Source organism: Sciurus vulgaris (assembly GCF_902686455.1).
Source record: "Sciurus vulgaris genome assembly, chromosome: 8".
Taxonomy (NCBI): Eukaryota; Metazoa; Chordata; class Mammalia; order Rodentia; family Sciuridae; genus Sciurus; species Sciurus vulgaris.
This window is the reverse complement of record NC_136468.1, coordinates 24,970,980-24,992,564: the sequence shown is the minus strand read 5'-3', so window position 1 is coordinate 24,992,564 and position 21,585 is coordinate 24,970,980. Positions and strand designations below refer to the sequence as shown.

General features: G+C 37.8%; 2 protein-coding genes and 1 long non-coding RNA gene across 5 annotated transcripts in view; 2 read left to right on the top strand and 1 right to left on the bottom strand.

The window, feature by feature from the left end:
- The window catches only part of AHCYL2 (adenosylhomocysteinase like 2), a 183,582-nt gene that overhangs the window by 4,554 nt on the left and 157,443 nt on the right, over positions 1 to 21,585 (top strand). The window lies entirely within an intron of this gene.
- On the top strand, positions 10,559 to 11,975 carry LOC306667311 (protein Tob2). Its single transcript, XM_079149783.1, has one exon. The coding sequence runs from the start codon at positions 10,819 to 10,821 to the stop codon at positions 11,854 to 11,856; it is 1,038 nt and encodes a 345-aa protein (XP_079005909.1). The 5' UTR covers positions 10,559 to 10,818; the 3' UTR covers positions 11,857 to 11,975.
- LOC306667335 lies at positions 13,486 to 20,422 on the bottom strand. Its single transcript, XR_013765500.1, has 2 exons — positions 19,807 to 20,422; positions 13,486 to 19,772 (listed from the first exon to the last, which is right to left on the bottom strand). It is a non-coding gene; the product is annotated as an uncharacterized lncRNA (long non-coding RNA).

Here is a 21,585-nt window from a genome sequence, read left to right as displayed (position 1 = left end):
GCCTTGCTCAAGGTTATATGTTTAGGAAGTGGCAGAGGTGGGACTTAAATTCACATCCGTCTTTTTCCATAGCCCATGTCTTTTTCATTATGTCACATAGATTGTTCCTGATCTCATAGGTCTTAGTTCCTGGCTCTGGCCTTCTCCCTGAACTTTTTTTTCTTTTCTTTTTTTTTAACAGTCCTGGGGATTGAACCGGGATGTTTTATGACTAAGCTACATCCCCAGCCCTTCTTATTCTGAGACAGGATCTTGCTAAATTGCTAAGGCTGCCTCAGCCTCCTGAGTTGCTGTGATTACAGACATGTGCCACCATGCTCAGACTCCCTGAAATCTTTAGAATAGTCAGTGAACTCTAAGGTGTGTCTGTCTGGCTAAGGCTTAGGTCATCCCAGGACTAAAGTAAGGAGTGTGTGAGTCAGGGCTTTAGGAAGAGGACAGGAAAAAATTGTACAAATGTACACCTCGAAGCATTGTCAAATTAGAAGGGAAGAAATCTCATACAGAAAAGCATTTCAAGATCAGTGAGGCAGCCTTACATTTGTGATTAAATGTTAACATGAGAAATTTATCCTTAATTTTAAAATTATAAATCTGGTAATTGTGAGGAATATATTCCTACTTTCTGTTTAGCTAATGATTTTCCCCTGTTGTTTGTTTTACCTTCTCTCTGAATCAAACTTGATTAAACCTTTTGAATATTAGAAAATGATAATGTTATGTATTCCTGCTGTATGCCAGACATGGTACTTAGAGCCTTAGATATACTATTTTATTTTGGGAATTGAACCAAGGAGTGCTTAACCACTGAGCCACATCCCCAGCCCTTTGTATTTTTTGAGGAAGAGTCTCACTAAGTTGCTTAGTGCCTTGTTAAGTTGCTGAGACTGACCTTGTACTTCCTATCATCCTGCCTCAGCCTTTGGGATTACAGGTATACACCTTGCACTGGTTTTGTTGCTGTCAGGATTTACCATGCCTAGCTACTATTTTATTTAATACTTTTAAGAACTCTTAAAGGTAATGTTTGATTTATTGAGGAAACTGACGTTGGAGAGGTTAAGGAGTTTGGCTTAAGGATGTGCAGTAATGTGATGGAGCTAACAATCCTACTCTGACTCCAAAGCCAGATTCTGTAGCTTTTCAATTCAAATTATTTCTCTGCTCAAACTCCGGGACTTGACCTTTTAATTCATATCCATTCCCAACCAGTACTGGGGATGGTACCCCAGGGATACCCCCAGGATCTCCCTATGTTGTCAAAGTTGACCTTGAACTTTTGATCCTCTTGCCTCAGCTTCCCAAATGACTGGGTTTACAGGCAAGTGCTTCAGTGCCCAGCTAAATCTTATTCTGATTTTTTGGTGTGAATTTTTTTGTTCTATAATAGTTTCTTATTTACTGAACTGGTATTATTTGTGAATGCTGTTCTCCTTGAGCTTGGGAATGATTAAACATTATTTTAGAGCTGTTTTAGGAGGTTGCAGTTGTGTTTGATTTCTTGAGAGAAACTACTTACTCTTAGTGTTCAGTTAAGAAATGTATAGTTCATGGAAAAGGGAGAGTGAGTTTATTGTATCATTTCCTTGAAAACTATTCTCTTTCTCTCAGTGAATGAGAGAGAGGGGAAAAAAATGAAAGATTTGTTGTAATCTTTATTCAGACCCTTTGTCAAGTTGAGTTTATAAAGAATATACTGTTTCTTTCATGGTAGTTCTTGTTTAATATTCAGAGCCAAACCTCTGAGGTACATGGGAGGAGAACTGTCTTGGCAATTGGTCTGACCCCAGCTCTGCTATGGTGTCCGAGTAGAAGGCACAATTAGAGGAGCTAAAATTCTTTCACCCAATGAGAGGTTTAGTAAGCTTGAAATTTATAGGAGCATTTTATAGTCTTTATGATTTATGACCAGAGATTTGTAAAGAACAAAGGAAAGTTTCTTCTATAACAGTTCTTAAATCTACAGCTATTTTTGATTAAAGTAAATATTAAGGTGTGTTTAACTTTCATTCTCCGTCCTCGCCAACAATTGTCTGCAACAATTCAATTAGCTTTTTTCTCTCTTGGACACTGGCATTCACATTCATAGGTGGTGTTTTCAAGGGTCCATCAGTAGAGTGTATCAGTTTGGAGCACCTAGCTCTTAGCTTAGTACCTATATTAAATGGGCACTAGGGCTGTTGGTTGAATTGCTGACTGGAAGGCTTAAAGCCTGCGTCCCTCCCTCCCTTCTTTCTTTCTGATACTGGGAATTAAACCAGGGAGTGTTTTTCCCCTGAGCTACCTCCCAAGTCGTTTTTATTTTTTATTTTGAAACAGGTCTTGCTACATTGCTGAGTTTGGCCTCAAATTTGTGAGAGCCTTCAGAGTCTCTGGGAATTGCTGGGATTACAGGTGTATGTGCCACTGCTGCCAGCTCCTAAAAGCCTTTCTGAATATTGCAAACCCAAGACTAAAACCAACTTTAGCTTTTTCACAGTCTTATCTCCTGCAGTGTTCATTTAAATAGATTTGATAATGTTAACTACCTGTTCTTGGAAAACTTCCTCTTGGCTTTGGTGACACTTATAATGACTACCATTTACTGAATACTTAACTTTGTGCTAGAAATCTACCTCATCTGTTAATCATCATAACAGCTTTATCAGATGAGTGGTATTATTCTTTACAGTTGAGAGAATATGGGCTTAAATAGAGTAATTAACTTGCCTAACGCTTTGCCAGTTTGTGATGCCTTTGGGATCAGTAAGATGCAGTATTGCCCATAGCAGCAGGGGGAGACTTTGTCACATTGCCAAACCTCTGCTGCTCTGACCAAATTCCCATGTGAAGTCTGTTTCAGCTGCTGCTAAGACCTCTCTCTTCAAGTCTCAGGATCTACCCTTTTCCAGAGGTTTGAACCATCATGCCTCACATCCTTGTCTAATTCAGTTACTGCCTGACGTCCTGTCATCCATTATTTTCCTTATACTCATTTCCTTTACCACTCTCTTCATCTTTTCAGCTGTTTCTACTCCCAAAACCCTTCCACAATATTCTTTACAACGTCCCCTTCCATTATCAACAAATCCCCATGTAGTATCAGCCCCTAGCAACAAGATTAAGACAGGTGTGACAATAGCAGTGTTGTTAAGGTTGGCACCTGGTATCTAGAACTGTAATGGTGCAAACCACATCTCTTGTTTAGCACTACTAATCATAACATATTTGCCAAACCAACTCTGTAATTTGGGGCAGTGTATTTTTTTTTTTTTTTTTTTTTTTTGGGTGCTGGGGATCGAACCTAGGGGCAGTGTTTTTAGCTGTATCCCTGAAGTGGGTTCTCCACCCTGGAAGCTACCTCATATCCTTTGTGTAAATTCTTGTTTACTTGTCAGAAGTGACTTTTGCTGGTCATAGAACTCTTAGTGATGCACTGGTTGATCCTAACCATTTACCTTCTGAATTTGCTTGCACCTGTGGAACTGAGAGTTGATAGAGAAAAATCAGAAAGCCAGGCAGATCAATGTTACTATATATCCATAATCATCAACCTCATATGTAATCAGCATTTGCCTAGCAGTGTTGTACATCTCTCTAGTAAGTTCACTTTCCCAATCATTGCAAATGACTATTTTATACTCTTTTATTTCTAATCTCTCACCTTTTTTTAAAATTCAGAAACCACCAAATGGAAACTTCATCTTTCTCTCTCCCAAATCTACAAACTTATGTATTTGGGGCTCATCTTTTTCTCTTTCCTTCCTATTTGGATTATTTGGATAGAGGAAGTATCTAGACTAGTCCCTCCACAGATGCCCTAATCAATTCTTTCCTGCCCTCCCCCGCTTTTTTTTTTTTTTTTTTTTTTTGAGATACTGGGGTTTTAACCCAGAGATGTTCTAGCACTGAGCTACATCCCCAGCCCTGTTCATTTTTTTGAGACAGGTCTTGCTAAACTGCTTAGGCTGGCCTCGAACCTTTACTCCTGCCTCAGCCTCCTTAATAGCTGGGATTACAGTCATGTACCACCACATCTAGTTCTTCTGTCTTCTTAATGAATTCTTTAGTTATTTTGTCTTTCTGCTGCATTCTTTCCTTCAGTATTCAGACCTGCTGTGCTATCTCCCATTTTTTAAGAATTTTTTTTAGTTTTCAGTAGATCTTGATTTTTAAAAATTTATCTGTATGCAGTGCTGAGAATCGAACCCAGTGCCTCACACGTGCTAGACAAGTGCTCTGCTACTGAGCCACAACCCCGTCCCTGCTACCTTCTATTTTAATAACCCTATCCTACCTACCTTTTTCCTTTCTGTTACTGTCCTGTCTCTGTAGTCTTTCACAGCCAGAAAAAGGAGTTTTCTATGTATGTATACTTTTTTTCCCCTCTCATGAACTCCTTAACCCACTCCTACTTTAATATTCTGACCAAAGTAAAACCCTCTTGCTAAAGTTGCTCTAATGTCCATAAGATTGGGAAATATGATCTGTTTTTTTCAGTCCTCATTTTCTTTTCTTTCTTTCTTTCTTTTTTTTTTTTTTTTTTGGTACCAGGTTACTGAACTGCTTAGGGCCTCGCTAGGTTGCTGAGGCTTTGAACTGGTGATCCTCCTGCCTCAGCCTCCCAAGTCTCTGGGATTTACGGGTGTGCACCATTGTGCCCCGCTTCAGTCCTCATCTTTTTAGACCTTTTAGCAGCATTTGTTGCCAACTCCTTATGAAACGTTGTCTCTTCCCTTGGCATTTGTGACATTGCACTTCATTAGTTTTCATCTGACTTCTACTCCTTATTCTTCTTTGTTGACTGTTTATCCTTGGTCTTGGGCCCTCTGTTCTTTTCATTGTTTTCTCCCCAAATCACTCACACCATTCTTGTCTTTAAGAGTCATCTACATGCATGTAGCTTCTAAAATTAATTCCTTTAGCTGAGAGACTGCTCTTCTGAGTGCCAGTCTTATGTATGCACATCTGCCTACTTGCGGTAGAACTTCACTGAATTTTTTTATCTAATTCCCAAAATATGTTGTTCTTGTTTTCTTCATATCAGTTAAATGGCACTTCCATTATTATTGTTTTCTTTTTTTGGGGGGGTGCTAGAGATTAAACTCGGGGCCTTTACTCTACCATTGAGCCACATCCCCAGCCCCTAAAAAATTTTTTAATTATGCAAGTAGTACTTGACTATATTCTTGTAAAATAATTCAGATAAGGCAGAAATCTTTCCTTGGCCTTAAGCCAGTGTCTCATTCCCTTTTTCTGAGGTGATCTTTACTTCAGATTATCTTTCTTATTTTTCCCTATGAATTTACATTCAGATTTATATATAGAGAAGTTTATGGTTTTATAATAACATGCATAAGTAAGAGCATATCATATGTACATTGTTTGGCAGGTTCCTTTTTAACTGAATAGAACGTCTTGGAGTTCTTTATCAATACATATGGTTGTCTCATTATTTCCAATTGCTGAATTGATTTCCTAAGTTTTTACCATTGTTTATTCTTCTGTGATGCATACCTAACCTTTTTTCTTTCTTGATAAAAGTGCTAAAGTACTTATCAGCATGCATTTTGTGTTCTTGTAAAGTGTTTTTTTTTTTTTTTTTTTTTTTTTTAAAGGTAGATATCTAGAAGTAGAATTTTGGGGTTAAAAGATATTTATATTTTAAACTTATAACGCTATGTTGCCGTAAATGTAGTATCATTTTATATATGAGCTAACTATATACAAGACAACACTTTCCTCACATCTTTACCAGTAGTATATTGTTTACATCCTTGGGTGAAATCTTTTACTGTTCTTTTGATTTGCATTCTCTGCTTATAAGGATGCTGAGAATATTTTCATGCAGAATTTGGCACTTTATAGTTTTATTCTTGTAATTGCCTCTTCATATCCATTCAGAAATTATTTATGGAGTGGCGGCTGTGGGCCAGGTCCTGAGGATACAACAGTGAACAAAACAGATACGAGGGGCTGGGGTTCTAGCTCAGTGGTAGAGCACTTGCCTAGCATGTGTGAGGTGCTGCGTTCTGTCCTCAGCACCACATAAAAATAAATAAAGGTGTAAAAAATTAAAAAAAAGAAAAACAGATACAAATTTCTGTACTTCTAGTGGACTTTTTCATGTTGGTTTGTAGAAAATCTTTAAATATTCTGCCTATTAATTCTTTGTGTATATAGTGCACTATTTTCTCTTACTCTATTTTTTCTTTACTTGTAACTTCAGGATTTATTAAGTTTTTATGTAGTCAGATTTACCATTTTTTCCCTTTTTGATGTTAACATTTTGTGTGTCTGGAATGGTCTTTTCTACTTGAAGTTTATAAACAAATTCTTCTATATTTTCTTCAACTGTCTTTATGGTTATGTTTATTATATCTTCATTCCATCAGAAATTTTTGTTTTTAATGTAAAGGATAGGGACTATATTATGTATTATATTTGTAATATAAGATAGCTCTATTGGTCCTCAAATAAAATCTAATGTTTTACCTTTTTCTGGTTTGTCTGATTGTTTCTTTTGCTTTAAATGGTCCTTTTTAACTTTTGTCCCCTTAACTTTTACCTGTTACAAGTAACTTTTGATTGAAATGTCCTTATTAACTCAAGAATGATGCTAAAAATTACCATTTTAGTACAACTAATTTAGTGCTTATAATGAGTTATTCATAGGAGCACTTGCTGTTTTAGCAGATTTTTCTTACTATTGGTAGTTTGTTTTGACAGAAATTGGAACCTATGTGGCATTTCAAAAACAAATCCTATGTAGCAGTGGTCCACAGAGGAATTTATCTTCTGCAGTTCTGTTAAGTTGGAAAATTATAATACTTTGCGGTTCTTTTCCAAAATGACACCTGATATGTGTGTGTACATTTTTTTTTAAAGGCATTGTCAGGAATTGAGTATGTATGATTAGAATGTATGAAGAAAAATTTTTGTCCTGGTTAGATAGTGGTACGTGCAGTAGCTTTCAAGGTTGACATTATTTGCTCCAGGGTGAAGAAGAACTTCTTTTCTTGGAAGGTAAGTAAAGACTCTTCTTCAACAAATCTTTATTGTTAAAGCTCAACTGAGTCTAGTCTTAGATTATGCTGTGCTTTGAGACACAGAAATGAGATAGGAATTTTTACTAATTATATAAAGAACTATGTGTTCTTTATAATGATAAGGGAGAAAAGAAGATGACTCTCATGCTGTCCTTTTCAGGGTCTATGCAGGGGTGTATTATAGAAGTGGAGAACTTGTAAGTTTACTGCATAGACCAAGTATAAGAATTAGGCATACCTGTCTAGTAATCTCCCCTAATACACTGTGAGCTTCTTTTGTGCAAAAACTATTTATTTGTGTGTGCCAAACACTACTAAATGGTAGAGTTATAAAATCAACAGGATACCATTCTTGCCCTTGAGGAGAGGATAGGAAATGTAGGTATATGTAAATGAATATAATCTAGTTTGATGTGAGTAATATTGAAAGAAGAAATTGTAGTTTGAAGAAAACAGCATTGAAATTGAGGTGTACCACCTTAGGAAAACCAGTTGGTTGTCTACTCAAAAGATTTCACAATGTAGCAAAACCTTTGTGAAGTTTTCCCTGTTCCAGCTTTAAAAATCCAGAAATTGACATTAGTACACTTGCAAGTCTTTTTTACCTCATAGGACTGACTCATGCAAACCAAACTCACAAGCGATCATATTTAAAACAAACTGGTAACTCCTGTTTATGATCAGGTATCAAAATGATCTGATCCATGTATAGATCAGTCAGAGGACATGCTGTAAAATCTACACAGGAGGTCTAATTGTAATTTATTAAGTTAGGAATAATTCCAATCTTTGCTGCTTAAACCAGAGGCATTGTTCCTGGGGGTTTATTAGAAACAAACGCCTCTGGTTTGGTATTAGTGTAAACCTGCGAAACCTCAATTTTTAGTTCATTGTTGAGTAGAGTAGAAGTTGCCTTAGCTGTTGGTCTCATTTCATGTTTCTTTTTTATGAAACTTAATAGGAGAGAGGCAAGAAAATCTTTTTAGGGCTTTGTGGAAGGGTAGAAACTTATAAAACTTGTTTCAAATTTGTAATAAAACACTTTAGAGACCTAGAAACATAGGCAGATATACAAAGAGAGATCCAGAGAGACACAAGGACTGTCTGCACACAGAGAACTCCCCAGTAACTCTCTTCCCAGTCCCTTACCACACATGGGGAACTCCACACCTATGAGAAAACCCCCCATGTGTCTCCACAGAGAGCCCCCTACACACAGATACAACCCCACACAGACCCACACCCATTGTGGCCCATACAAATGAAGAAGTTCAGACTCATACATACACACACAGACACCCAGCAAATACTGCTTAAAACAGACTTTCATGAAACTTTAGTGTTCTCTGAGGTTATTTTGAGAAAAAGGGACAAGTATTCTAAGGTACTTTTAACTGGGCCAGGAAATGAAGCAAAACCAGGTCTGCCATTGGGTCTGCAGAGCACTCATTGCCACAGAGCCAGTTTTATTTGAATTCCTGTTTCTAGAACTGCTTGTTCCTGGACACCTTTTTTTCAGTTTGATGTACTAATCATGCTTGGATGGGAAGTCACTCTCTTACTCTCTTAGGAGCTTGCATCCTAGATTGGTGGTTAAACAGAGTCCCATACTCATTTTCCCTTGGTGCTAATTAACACACTCCCATGGTGCTATCTGAATCACATAAATCTGTTCAGGATTAGAAACTCCAGAAACATTGCACCTATGTGCAAGAACTTGCACTGAGTCCTCTAAAAGGAAGATAATGTTAAAAGTAGAAAGAACAGGGCATGGTGGTGCATGCCTATAATCCCAGCATGAGGTTGAGGTGGGAGGAATGCAAGTTTGAGGTCAGCCTCAGCAATTTACTGAGGCCCTAAGCAATTTAGCCAGACTCTGTCTCAAAATAAAAAATAAAAAGAGCTGGGGATGTGGTTCAGTGGTTAAGTGCCCCTGGGTTCAAACCCTGGTACCAAAAAAAAAAGTAGAAGACATGGCTTTTATTTTTTTAAACCTGTTGGGATCATTCATGGTCTGTTTGTGTTGAGATTGTTTTCTCTTGCTGCTTGAGCATGTATGTGTACTCATTTGACCAAAAACTTGTTTAAAACATTTCAAACAATATTGACAGACTTGTACACACTATCCAATTTAGCAAATGTTATTTTATAAAATTTTCTTGCGTTTTTAAATTTTTAAATTTTTTTGGGGGTGGTGGGAATTGAACCGAGGGTTTTGTGTATGCTCAATTAGTACTCAACCATTGAAACCAAACCCCTGTCTCCTAGTTTTGTTTTGTTTTGTACTCAGAATTGAACCCAGGGGCACTTTACCACTGAGCTACATCCCCAGCTCTTTTAAAAAAAAATATTCTTTAAAGTTTTTAAAAATTTGAGACAGATTCCTGCTGAGTTGCTGAGTGTGACCTTGAATTTGCCATCCTCTGCCTCAACCACCTGATTTGCAGGGATTACAGGTATGTGCTACTGTGGTTCTAGATATTTTTTAAAGATACGAAACATTGTAGGTAAGATTAAGGACTCCTTTATATCCCTTCCCTGTTAATTCCCCTTTGTTCTCTCCTTTCCATCACCACACAAAGTTAACTGGTCAAATTTTGCTGTTTATAGTTCTTTTACTATATATTGTTTATCAAGATCAACTTTTAATTAATTGGGCATGGTGGCGCATGCCTGTGATTCCTGTGACTTGAGAGGCTGAGGCAGGAGGCAGGAGTGTCTTGAGTTCAAAATTAGCCTCAGCAACCTAGTGAGGCCCTAAGTAACTCAGTGAGATCCTGTCTCTAAATACAAAACATAAAAGGGCCGGGGATGTGGCTCAGTGGTTAAGTACCCCTGGATTCATTTCCTAGTACCAAAAAAAAAAAAAAAAAACCAAAAACACAAACATCCAATTTTAATTCAGTAAACAATATATAACACTGTTTTATTTACAAACTTTACATAAATGGTTTTAAAGATATTCTGTAGCCTACTTTTGTAAAAAATATTTTTTGGTACTGGGGATTAACCCAGGGGTGCTTTACTCCTGAACCATATCCCTAGCTCTTTTTATTTTTATTTTGAGACAAGGTTTTGCTAAGTTGCTTAGGGCATCAATAAATTGCTGAGACTGGCCTTGAACTTGGGATCCTCCTGCCTCAGTCTGAGTCAGTGGGATTACAAGGGTGCACTACCACATCCAGCTGTAGGTTGCTTTTTTAAGTCAACTTTAGATGATTTTCCTAGCTAGAGAAGTTAGGTAAGACAGAGAAATAAAAGGCATCCAAACTGGCAAATGGGAAGTCAAATTATCCCTGTTTGCAGGTGACATGATCTTGTAGAAAAACCTAGAGTCCTTCAAAGGAAAACAAGCGGGGGAGTGGGCCATCAGAGATGTCTGCGCAAGCCCCCCAGGGCTCCGGGCCTCGCCGTCCAGCAGTCCTGTCCGTCTGACCCCAAAGACCTCCTTACCCCCCGACTCTGTGTCCCCTACTGTCACAAAGAAGCAGAGTGGTCTGCACCGCCAAGATCCGGGCAGAGGGCCGGGACGCGTGCCCAGCCCCAGCCCTCAACGACGAAAAGGACACATCGGCCCCGGCCTCGCAGCCCCGGGAAGAGCAAGGAGAGCGCCCTCCGCCCCGCGCCCAGGACCACCCTGGCAGGAGAAGACACCCGGCGACCGGCTACCCATCCCGCCGCGCGGAGACCCGAAACCATCTGGAGCCCAAGTCTGCCCATCTTACATCTGCAACCACTTCCCTTGGCCTGTGTACGTGACCTGCAGTGATCCTCTACCTAGGAAAAGACCATGCAGCTAGAGATCAAAGTGGCCCTGAACTTCATCATCTCCTATTTGTACAACAAGCTGCCCCGGCGCCGTGCAGACCTGTTTGGAGAGGAGCTCGAGCGACTTTTGAAAAAGAAATATGAAGGCCACTGGTACCCTGATAAGCCACTCAAGGGCTCTGGCTTCCGCTGCGTCCACATTGGGGAGATGGTGGACCCTGTGGTAGAGCTGGCCGCCAAGCGGAGCGGCCTGGCGGTAGAGGATGTGCGGGCTAATGTGCCTGAGGAGCTGAGTGTCTGGATTGACCCTTTCGAGGTGTCCTACCAGATTGGTGAGAAGGGGGCTGTGAAAGTGCTGTATCTGGATGATAGTGAGGGCAGTGGTGTCCCAGAGCTGGACAAGGAGATCAAGAGCAGCTTCAACCCTGACGCTCAGGTATTTGTGCCCATTGGCAGCCAGGACAGCTCCCTGTCCAACTCCCCATCACCATCCTTCGGCCAGTCGCCCAGCCCCACCTTTATCCCTCGCTCTGCCCAGCCCATCACTTTCACCACCGCTTCTTTCGCTGCCACCAAATTTGGCTCTACCAAGATGAAGAAGGGTGGTGGGGCATCTAGTGGTGGGGGCGTGGCCAGTAGTGGGGCAAGTGGCCAGCAGCCACCGCAACAACAGCCTCGCATGGTCCGCTCGCCCACCAACAACCTGCTGAAGCACAAGAGCCTCTCTCTGTCTATGCATTCACTGAACTTCATCACGGCCAGCCCGGCCCCTCAGTCTCAGCTCTCACCTAATGCCAAGGAGTTCGTGTACAACGGTGGTGGCTCACCTAGCCTCTTCTTTGATGGAGCTGATGGCCAGGGCAGTGGCACCTCAGCACCCTTTGGGGGTGGTGGGGCCAGCACCTGTAACAGCAGCAGCTTCGATGTGGCCCAGGTATTTGGAGGTGGCACCAATAGCCTTTTCCTGGAGAAGACACCCTTTGTGGAAGGCCTGAGCTACAACCTCAACACCATGCAATACCCCAGTCAGCCATTCCAGCCTGTTGTGTTGGCCAACTGAACACTCATCCCCCTGGGGAGCCAAGAGCACCCAAGACCACAAAAAAGGAAGGAAAGGAGAGGAAAGGCCAAAAAAAAGAGGAAAAGAAAACTGTACAAAAAGACTTCCAATCTTCTCACTCTCACTTCTAGAAAAAAGATCCAGCTCAGGCATGGAGTGGGAGGGGGCTCCTGAAGCACTGAATTGTGTGTAACTCAACCCCCTGACCATTTTCCTGCCTGCTTTTAATTTATTTGGTTGGTTTGGGTTTTGTATTTCTTTTTTTTTTTTTTTCTTTTTTTTTTTTCTTTTTTTTTTTTTTTTTTTTACATGTAGTTTTCTATATAACATCTTTAATTAGTGGCTTCCTGTGCTAAAAAAAAAAAAAAAAAAAAAAAAAAAAAAAAAAAAAAACAAGCAACAACAAAAAATACTGATAAGTGCTTTTAGGAAAGTTTCAGGAATCAGGATCAACATTAAAAAAAAAAAAAATCCAGTAGAGTTTCTATATACCAGTAATGACCTAGCTGAAAAAGAAATCAAGAAAGTCATTCCATTTATAAGCTATAAGATTTACCTAGAAATAAATTTAAGGAGGTGAAAGAGCAACTGATGAAAGAAATTAAAAGAGGACACAAAAAATGGGAAGGCTTCTCATGTCCATGGACTGGAAGAATTAATATTCTTAAAATGTGTATACTACCCGAGGTGATGGACAGATTAATGTAATCTCTGTAAAATCAGTGATGTTTATTATGGAAGTAGAAAAATATGCTTCTAAAATATGGAACTACAAAAGACTCTGAATAGACAAAGCAATTCTGAACAAAGAAACCACAGCTGAAAGCATCAGTTTCAGATTTTTAACACATACTACAAATCTATAGTAACCAAAACAGTATGGTACTGACATAAAAACAGACATGCTGGTGCACACCTGTAATTCCAGCAACTTGGGCCTTGGGAGACTGAGGCAGGAGGATTGCAAGTTCGAGACCAGTCTAGTCAACTTAGTGAGTCCTTGTCTTAAAATTTCAAAAAAAGGGTCTGGGGATGTAACTTGGTGGTAAAGTGCCCCTGTGTTCAATCCCAAGTACTACCAAAAATCAATGGTAGTAATCAATCAATCCATCCACATATTTATAGCCAGCTAATTTTCAACAAAGGCACAAAGAACACTTGTTGAAGTCAGGCGTGTTGGCACACACCTGTAATCCCAGCTGAGATAGGAGGATCTTAAGTTCAAAGCCCGCCTCAGCAAGGTGAGGCACTAAGCAACTCAGTGAGACCCTGTCTCTAAATAAAATACAAAATAGGGCTGGGGATGTGGCTCAGTGGTTGAGTACCCATGAGTTCAATTCCTGGTACCCCCTCCGAACAAAACAAAACAAAAAAAACCAACCATACATTAGAGAAAGAACAGTCTCTTCAATAAACGGTGCTGGGAAAACTGGATATCCACATGCAGAATGAAATGAACATATCTCTCAACTGTATTAAAAAAATCAAAAAATCAACTCAATAATCAAAGACTTTAAAATATATTTATAACTGAAACTTAATCAAATATATTAGAACTGAAACTGAATCAAATAGAAGAAAATAAAAAAGACCTTGAGTTGGACAGATTTTTTTGCACATTCAACAAAAGCACATTCAACAAAGGCAGAAATTGACAAATGAGATTACATCGCATTGAAGTTTCTGCACAGCAAAGGAACAACAAGGCAATAGAGCCTACAGGAGAAAATATTTGCAGTGAAAATACTGCAAATGATTCATCCAAGAAGGAATTAATATCCAGAATATATAAACAACAATCAAAATAAATCACCCAGTTAACAAATGGGCAAATGATCTCAATGATCTCAAAAGAAGATACACAAATGATCAAAAAGTATTTGAAAAAAATGCTCAACATCACTAATCAAAGAAATGCAAATTATGAGATACCATTTTACCTCAGTTGGAATGACTATTACCAAAAACAAAGAATAGCAAATGCTGGCCAGTTGTAATAGCACACACCTTTAATCCCTGTAACAGTGGAGTCTGAGGCACACGGATTGTACATTCAAGGCCAGCCTTAGCAATTTAGCATGGCCCTATGCAAGTTAGCAAAAGACCCTATCTCATAATAAAAAATATAAAGAACTGGGATGTAGCTTAATGATAAAGTACCCCTGGTTTCAATCCCCATCACTCCCCAACCCCCACAAAAGAAAAGTATAACATGTTGGCAAAGATGTGGAGAAAGGGAATTCTTATACACTGGTGGCGATGTGCATTAATACAGCCATCATGGAAAATAATATAGAGTTTCCTCAAAAAAAACTATAAGTAGAACTACATTTGATGCAGTAATCCCACTATTAGGTATAAATCTAAAGGAAGTTAAATAAAATGTTGAAGCAATACCTATACTCCTGTGTTTATAGCAGCACTGTTCCAGGATATGGAATATCCATCAAGGTGTCCATTAAAAATTGTGGTACATAAACACAGTGGAATATTAGCCATAAAAAGAATGAAATCCTGTCGTTTGCAGCAACATGCATAGAACTGGAGGAGATATTATGGCACAGAAAGACCCTGTGTGTTGTTAATGTGTGGAAGCTAGAATAGTTGATCTCAGTAGTAGAAAGAAAACTCATTACCAGAGTCTGGGAGGGGCGTTGGAGAGAGAACAATTAATGGGTACAGGATATAGTTGGATAAGAGGAATAACTTATAATGTTTAGAACAATAGAGTAATTATGGTAGACAACAATTAATTGTATGTTGTAAAAGTACCTAGTAGACTTTCAGAGTAGCACTTTGAATATTCCCAGCGCAAAGACATGATAAATATTTGAGGTGATGAATATACCAAGTTACCCTGCTCTGATTATTAGACATTGTGTAAATGTACTGAAATATTACACACTGCATCCCATTAATATGTACAATTATGTGTCAGTTAAAAAGAATTATAAAAACTTATGTTGTTTTAATATGTTTGATACACAAAGATTTTCTTTTCTTTTTTTAAAAAAATTTTTAGTTGTCAGTGGACCTTTATTTTATTTAAATGTGCTGCTGAGAATCGAACCCAGTGCCTCACACCTCCTAGGCAAGTCCTCTACCACTGAGCTACAACCTCAGCCCACACTAAGATTTTCTGGTTGATTTAACTTCTGTGTAGTACTTCACTGTATGAATATTACCCATTCCCCTATTAATGCCCATTAGTTCATTTCCATTTTTTTCCTCCCACTGAAGTCAGCACCCTTAATCATGTTTTTAAATGTATATGTGTGAGTTTCTCTTGGCTGTATTTTAGAAGGAAAGTTGTTTCAGCAATTTTACTAGACATAGTAATCTCAAATTCCTTTTTAAAGTGGTTTTATTAATTTCTGTTTTCTGAATACTTACTAAGATGTAGCTTCACCAGACATTAAACTTTTGTCAGTCAGGTAGTCATGAAATAGTATCTCTGTTTTTTGTATTTGCATTTTCATGGCATCTTTTTTCATATGCTCATAGTCCATTTGTATTTCCTTTCTCTGTAATGTGTCCATAATATCCTTTCCAATTTTTCTGTTGGGATCCCATACTGGTTCTGAGTATGGAACATTTCTCAATCTAAATAACTAAATAAAGATCTTCTCTAAATGTTTTTTAGTAATGCCTTGTACTTCATAATGTGCAGATCTAGCATTTCTTTCTTAAATTTATTATTTTTATACTAGTGTGAACAGAATTGTTACTTGATTTTGCTTTCAGATAATTTGCTGGTATATAGAAATACAATTGATTTTTTACTGCAGTAAAGTATATATAGCAGAATATTTATCATTTTAACCATTTTAAAGGAACATTCATTGGCATTAAGTATGTTCACAGTGTTGTGGAACCATCACCACTATCTATATCCAAAACACTTTCATCATGCCCAACAAAAACTTCGTTCCCATTGAACATTTTTTCTACTTCCTCAGCTTCTGAAAACTTCAACTTTCAGTCTCTGAATTTGCCTGTTTTAGGTAAAGCAAAATCATTTATTAGTCCTTTTGTGTTGGTCAATTCATGTTGTAGCATATATCAAAAGTTCACTCTTTTTAAGGGTTGAGTCATATTCCTTTGTATGTGTATATCACATTTTGTTTATCAGTTTATCTGTTGGTGGACATTTTAGTTGTTTCTGCATTTTGGCTATTGTGAATCATGCTGCTGTGAACATTGGTGTACTAATATTTGCTTGAATTCCTGTTCTCATTTCTTTTGAATATATATCTGGGAGTGGTGTTGCTTGGTTACAGATAATTAGTACATATCAGTCATATATTCTGCAACTTTGCAGAACCTGTTTATTACTCTGGTGTTTTTGAGGGGAGTTCTTTAGGATTTCTAATTGCACGATCTTGTTATCTATAAATAACAGTTTTACTTCTTTTTCAATATGTATGCCTTTAGTTTTCCTTTCCATATTGCACTGTTTAGAATCTTTAGTATAATGTTAAATAGAAGTGGTGAGTGCACATATTATTGCCTTGTTCCTGATTTTAAAGGAAAAGTGTTCAGTTTTTCATCATTATATATAATATTAGCTGATAGTTGTAGGACAGATTTCTCCTAATCTTTATAATGTCTTAATTTAGCTGCTTAAGAGACTGAATAAGTTGACATACTAGTGAATATCAGCTCTTGACATTTATACTTCTTTTAGCTATAAGATTAGTACTCCATTTTTTCCTTGTACAATGGGAACCTTTTTGGTACCATATAAGTACTCTGAATCTTTCGGTTTTTGAATTAGTAATCTAAATTGGCAGTTCATAGTCTGCCTGTTCATATAAGTCTAGAGTATGTATGTTGTGACCAAAAACATTGAAGCCTTTGTATTCCTTGATGCTGTCTTTAAAAGTTCACTATAATTTTCCCTTCTATGTGGAGAGTCTATCAGGTTTTTTCTTAGTGTAAAATTATGTGGTTATATGTTTTAATAGATGTCCAAAACTGTTGTAGGGCTTATTGTGCACAGGCCACATCCTTCTCCCTTTTGATGGGAACAGTGAAGTTTACATACCTTGATTGGTAAGTTTGTGTTTGATATTTTGAATACTTGCCTTTATCCCTTAGACTGTAAACTCCACAAGGACTCAAGACCATGTCTGTTTTGTTCATTGTATTGTTAGCATCTGGCAGGTAGTAAGGACTTTAAGTGAAAGAATGATTAAGGCACTGGATGGGGGTGGGTTTCGCTTATAATCCCAGCTGCCCAGGGAGGTTGAAGCAGGAGGATCACTTATAAGTTTGAGACCAGTCTGGGCAAATTAGCGAGACCCTGTCCCAAAGTAAAAACTAAGAAAATGAAGGACTGGGGACGTCTCTTAGTAGCAGAGTGCTTGCCTAGAGTATGCAAGGGTCTGGGTTCATTCCCCAGTACTGGAGTGGAGGGAGAGGGGGAATCAGTTTGTCTTATGGTACTTGTATGAAGAGGAGTGATTAGCATAAATTGACTTTACTATTGGGTTTCATTCTTTTTTTTTTTTTTTTTTTTTTTGCTGTGCTGGGGATCCAACCCAGTGCCTTGTGCTTTCCAGGCAAGCACGCTACCAACTGAGCTATCTCTCCAGCCTGGGTTTCATTCATTAAATACTCAAATCATTCCACAGTAGAGATTATTATGTATTTAGCTTAAATAGGATTTTCCCCCCAGTTTCTTCTTAGTAATTAAAGTAAATATTACCAAGTTTATAATTGTCTTATATGCTTTTTTTTTTTTTTTGACCTGTGCTAGGGATTGAACCCAAGGCCTTGAACGGGCTATGCAAGCAACATACCACTGAGCTACACCCCCAGCCCTATTCATATGTGTCTTTAAAAAATTTAAAACACATATCTCCTTTATATTTTGATAGAATTGAAGTAAATCTATGCTTTTTCTGCCAGTTAATCAAATTATTTTCTTGTTTTTAGACCTAGACTGTCATGACTAATTTTATAAGGAATCTGCTTTAATAATCAGCTACAAACCTTTGAGATAACCAGTTATCAGAAAGGGATGATTATGAGTGTAATATAGAAAGTTGACATCTTTTTAGTAAAATGTTTTGTTTTTGCTGTATTTTTGGGATTGAACCCTGGACCTGGTGCATGCTAAGTCAGCACTCTACCACAGATATATTTCCAGCCCTTTTAAAATTTTGGGACAGAGTCTCCTTAAATTGCCCAGGCTGACCTTGAACTTGTGATACTCCTGCCTCAGCATTCCAAGTAGCTGGGGTGACAGGTGTGTGCTTACCCTTCCTGACTATAAAATGGCATTTCTTTGGAAGAGGGGTCAGCATTGGTTAGGGTTTTTTTGGTGTGGGTGTGATGGATTAGTAAATACATTCTAATTTTACAGCTCACTTGGTTGCTTTGAATGAAGAGCTCACATTTGACATTTGAGACCTGTTGTCCATTTCTCTCTGCTTTTTTCACTAGGACCTCAATATAACATGGAAGACTGTTAGAACTTGCTCTTCAGGAGCTGAGCTAAAGGTTTGGCTCCCTGCCTTCTTCTCAGTCCTTGTACACTTCAGTGATGCTTCAGTGAACTTATTAGTCCATAATTTTTTCGTCTGTTTTCCAACTGCTTAATACCAGTTTTACATAGTTTAATAGTAACCAAAAATAGTTATTTCCAGTTTGAATATACTCACTAATCTACACAACTAATTCTAAATTTTTTCCTGTCTACTGTCTTCTGAGTTATTGTAGTAACTTATAAATTTTATGGTCCTTGGGATCTTTTGGGGTATCCCAGAAGTCATTGAGTGGGAATGTTTTTCTCCTTGACTTGGGATAGTATATTTTAATCTCATTTGTTTGCCTGGCCACGCTGCTAGATTTGTTCATTAGTTATGGGGCCTGCTTTTGATGGATCTTGTACAGTAATGCTTCACATAATAAGGGCTTAATAAATCTTAATGATTATTAGGCCAAGCCTCAGACATAAACCATTAATTATACTTCCTTCCCCTTAGCATCCTTATTACCTCTGTCTCTTGAACATAATCCTGTGATTAAGTCACATCCATGGAGACTTTAGTATTAATTTTTCAGTTCTTATATATAACATTTTTTGGTAGATTCTGTGTCAGATGGTACTGATGGTACATGGCTAGACAATAACAATAGGAACAGTGTATAGTATATTTTGACATGATATTTGGCAATTCTGTAGCTGTACTGGTTTTATTTAAGAGCATCAGATTAAACTAAGACTCCTTTGACTTAAAACCTACTTTGTACATTTTACCATTTGATGTACTCACTTTCTCCAGAATTGTTCTTTGAACATATAGCAGAGATCATGGCAAATAATACCTATTAATCTACATAGTTAATTCTAAATTCATTTCCTGTCTCCTGAGATGCACACTGCATCTCTACTTGAAGACTAAGAGACTCAGCAGGAGGACTACTGACTTGAAAAGGAGGCAGAGGGCCTGACATGGTAGCATATACCTGTAATCCCAGCTATTGGGGAGGCTACAGCAGGAGGATTGCAATTTCAAGGCCAGCCTTGGCAAGTTTGAGGCCATCCTGGACAGCTTTATGAGACCCTGATAAAAAATAAAAAGGACTGGGGGTGGTAAAGCACCCCAAAGTTTAATCCCTAATAGCCCACCCCCCATTAAGAAAAAAAAAGAGCAAAAATGGGTGGGTAGTATTTTAGGACTCATGGTCAGATTCCTGAAGTCTCTGTTCTAATCTTGAGAAAAAAAGGTACACTAAGAAGGTAGGTACCTTGTCAAGGTATAACATTATCAAAGAATACTCTTTTTAGAGCACTTACAAATATGAATTAGTTCTTACACTAGCACTGTGGTAAGCAATTATAGTTTACTAATGGAAAGGCTGAATAAAATGAAATTAAATTAATGTCGGTAACGCCCTTAAGCACTCTATGTAGTGCTGGTGTAAGACTTCAGAACAGACAGTTGTAAATGCAAAAAACAAACATTGAATTTCGTCAAGACAGCATTTGTTTCACTATAAAAATTAATGATTCCTGAGTTACAAAATTATATTAAACACTTTTTTTTTTTTTTTTTTTTAAGGTACCAGGGATTGAACCAAGGGATGCTTAACCACTGAGCTACATTCCCAACCCTTTTAATTTTGATTTTGAGACAGGGTCTCCCTTAGTTGCTTAGGACCTCACTTGCTGATGCTAGCTTTAAACTTGAAATCCTCCTGCCTCAGCTTCCCAAGCCACTGGGATTACAGACCTGTGCCACTGCGCCTTGCAATAAACACTCTTTTTTGTGGTACCAACACAAGGCAATCTACTGAACTTGTGTTCTTATTCTATGGTACTTGAATCATAAGCTTGTTTGACTCATGGTAAGAGCTCTTGGTTAAAATATGACAGCATAAGAACTCAAGTTTAGTTTTTTACCTCATGTTTGAAATGTTAGTATAACATCTATATGAAGATGTCTTATATTGTTGAAACTGGATTCATAGTGAAATTGGAGAGGGGATCTAAGAAATAGCTTTGGAAGGTATTCTGAAGGTCCCAGTCATAGTAGTAACTATACTTAGAAAGATTATATGGGGGCTGGGGAGATAGCTCAGCTGGTAGAGTGCTTGCCTTGCAAGCCCAAGGCCCTGAGTTCGATCCCCAGTACCACAAAAAAAAAAAAAAAAAAAAAAGAATATATGGAAGACCAAGGTAGCTAATGAGAGAACCTTGTGTACAGAGGTATCATTAATGGACAGAAAGAAGAAAAGTATTGGCAAAATTACAATAATAACAATTTTGCCTTTGTATAATTCTTTATTCCTTTCAGTCTAGTTAAATCTATTATCTTCATTGATACTGAAATAATTTGAAATAAAATAGGTAACTACCTACTATAATTTGTTAATTTCAGAGAAGCTATTATTTTTTTCTCTAAAAACTGTGATAAATAAAACCTAGGTACTTTACACTGAGTTATTTTATACTTGACTGGTACATTGTTAATGTTTTTCAAAGAAAGTAATTTTGTTGAAACTAGAACCAACTTTTTTTTTTTTTTTTTTTTTTTTTTTTTTTAATATTCCTGTCATTGAACCCAAGGGTGTTTAACCACTGAGCCATAGGCCAAGCCCTTTTTGTTTTTTGAGATGGGGTCTTACTAAGTTATCTTAATTATCTGTCTGGGCTTCTTTGTGGCAATGTACTCATACATTAGTGTTCATTAAGATGTGGGTCCTTGGGTGCTGGGAATAGCTCAGTAGGTACAGTGCTTGCTTTGCAAGCACAAGGCCCTGGGTTCAATCCCCAGCACCAAAAAAATAAAAAAGATGTGGGTTCTTTTTTCTTTCTTTTTTCTTTTTTTTAAACCCATCCAATGCAATGACATCTGCAAGTTAAAAAAAATAATTTTTTTTTTTAATTGTAGAGGAACAACTGTATATGGTGCTGAGAATTGGAACCCAATGCTTCATACATGCTAGGCAAGCGCTCTACCACTGAGCTACAACCCTAGTTCAAAGTCTATTGTTTTATTTCAAAGAAGATATAACTTTGTAAATAACCTGAAGACAACTTTATAACTATTCTTCTGTTTTCTCTAAGACCAGTTCCTATAGGTTGAGGTGTGGAAGAAAAGGGTCCAGAGATAGTGAAGATTTGTAATAGCTTTTTTGTGTAGTATGAGCAAGTGAATGAATCAGAAATGTAGTAGGATTTCTGAATTAATCAGAAAATAAAGTAGAATTGAATTT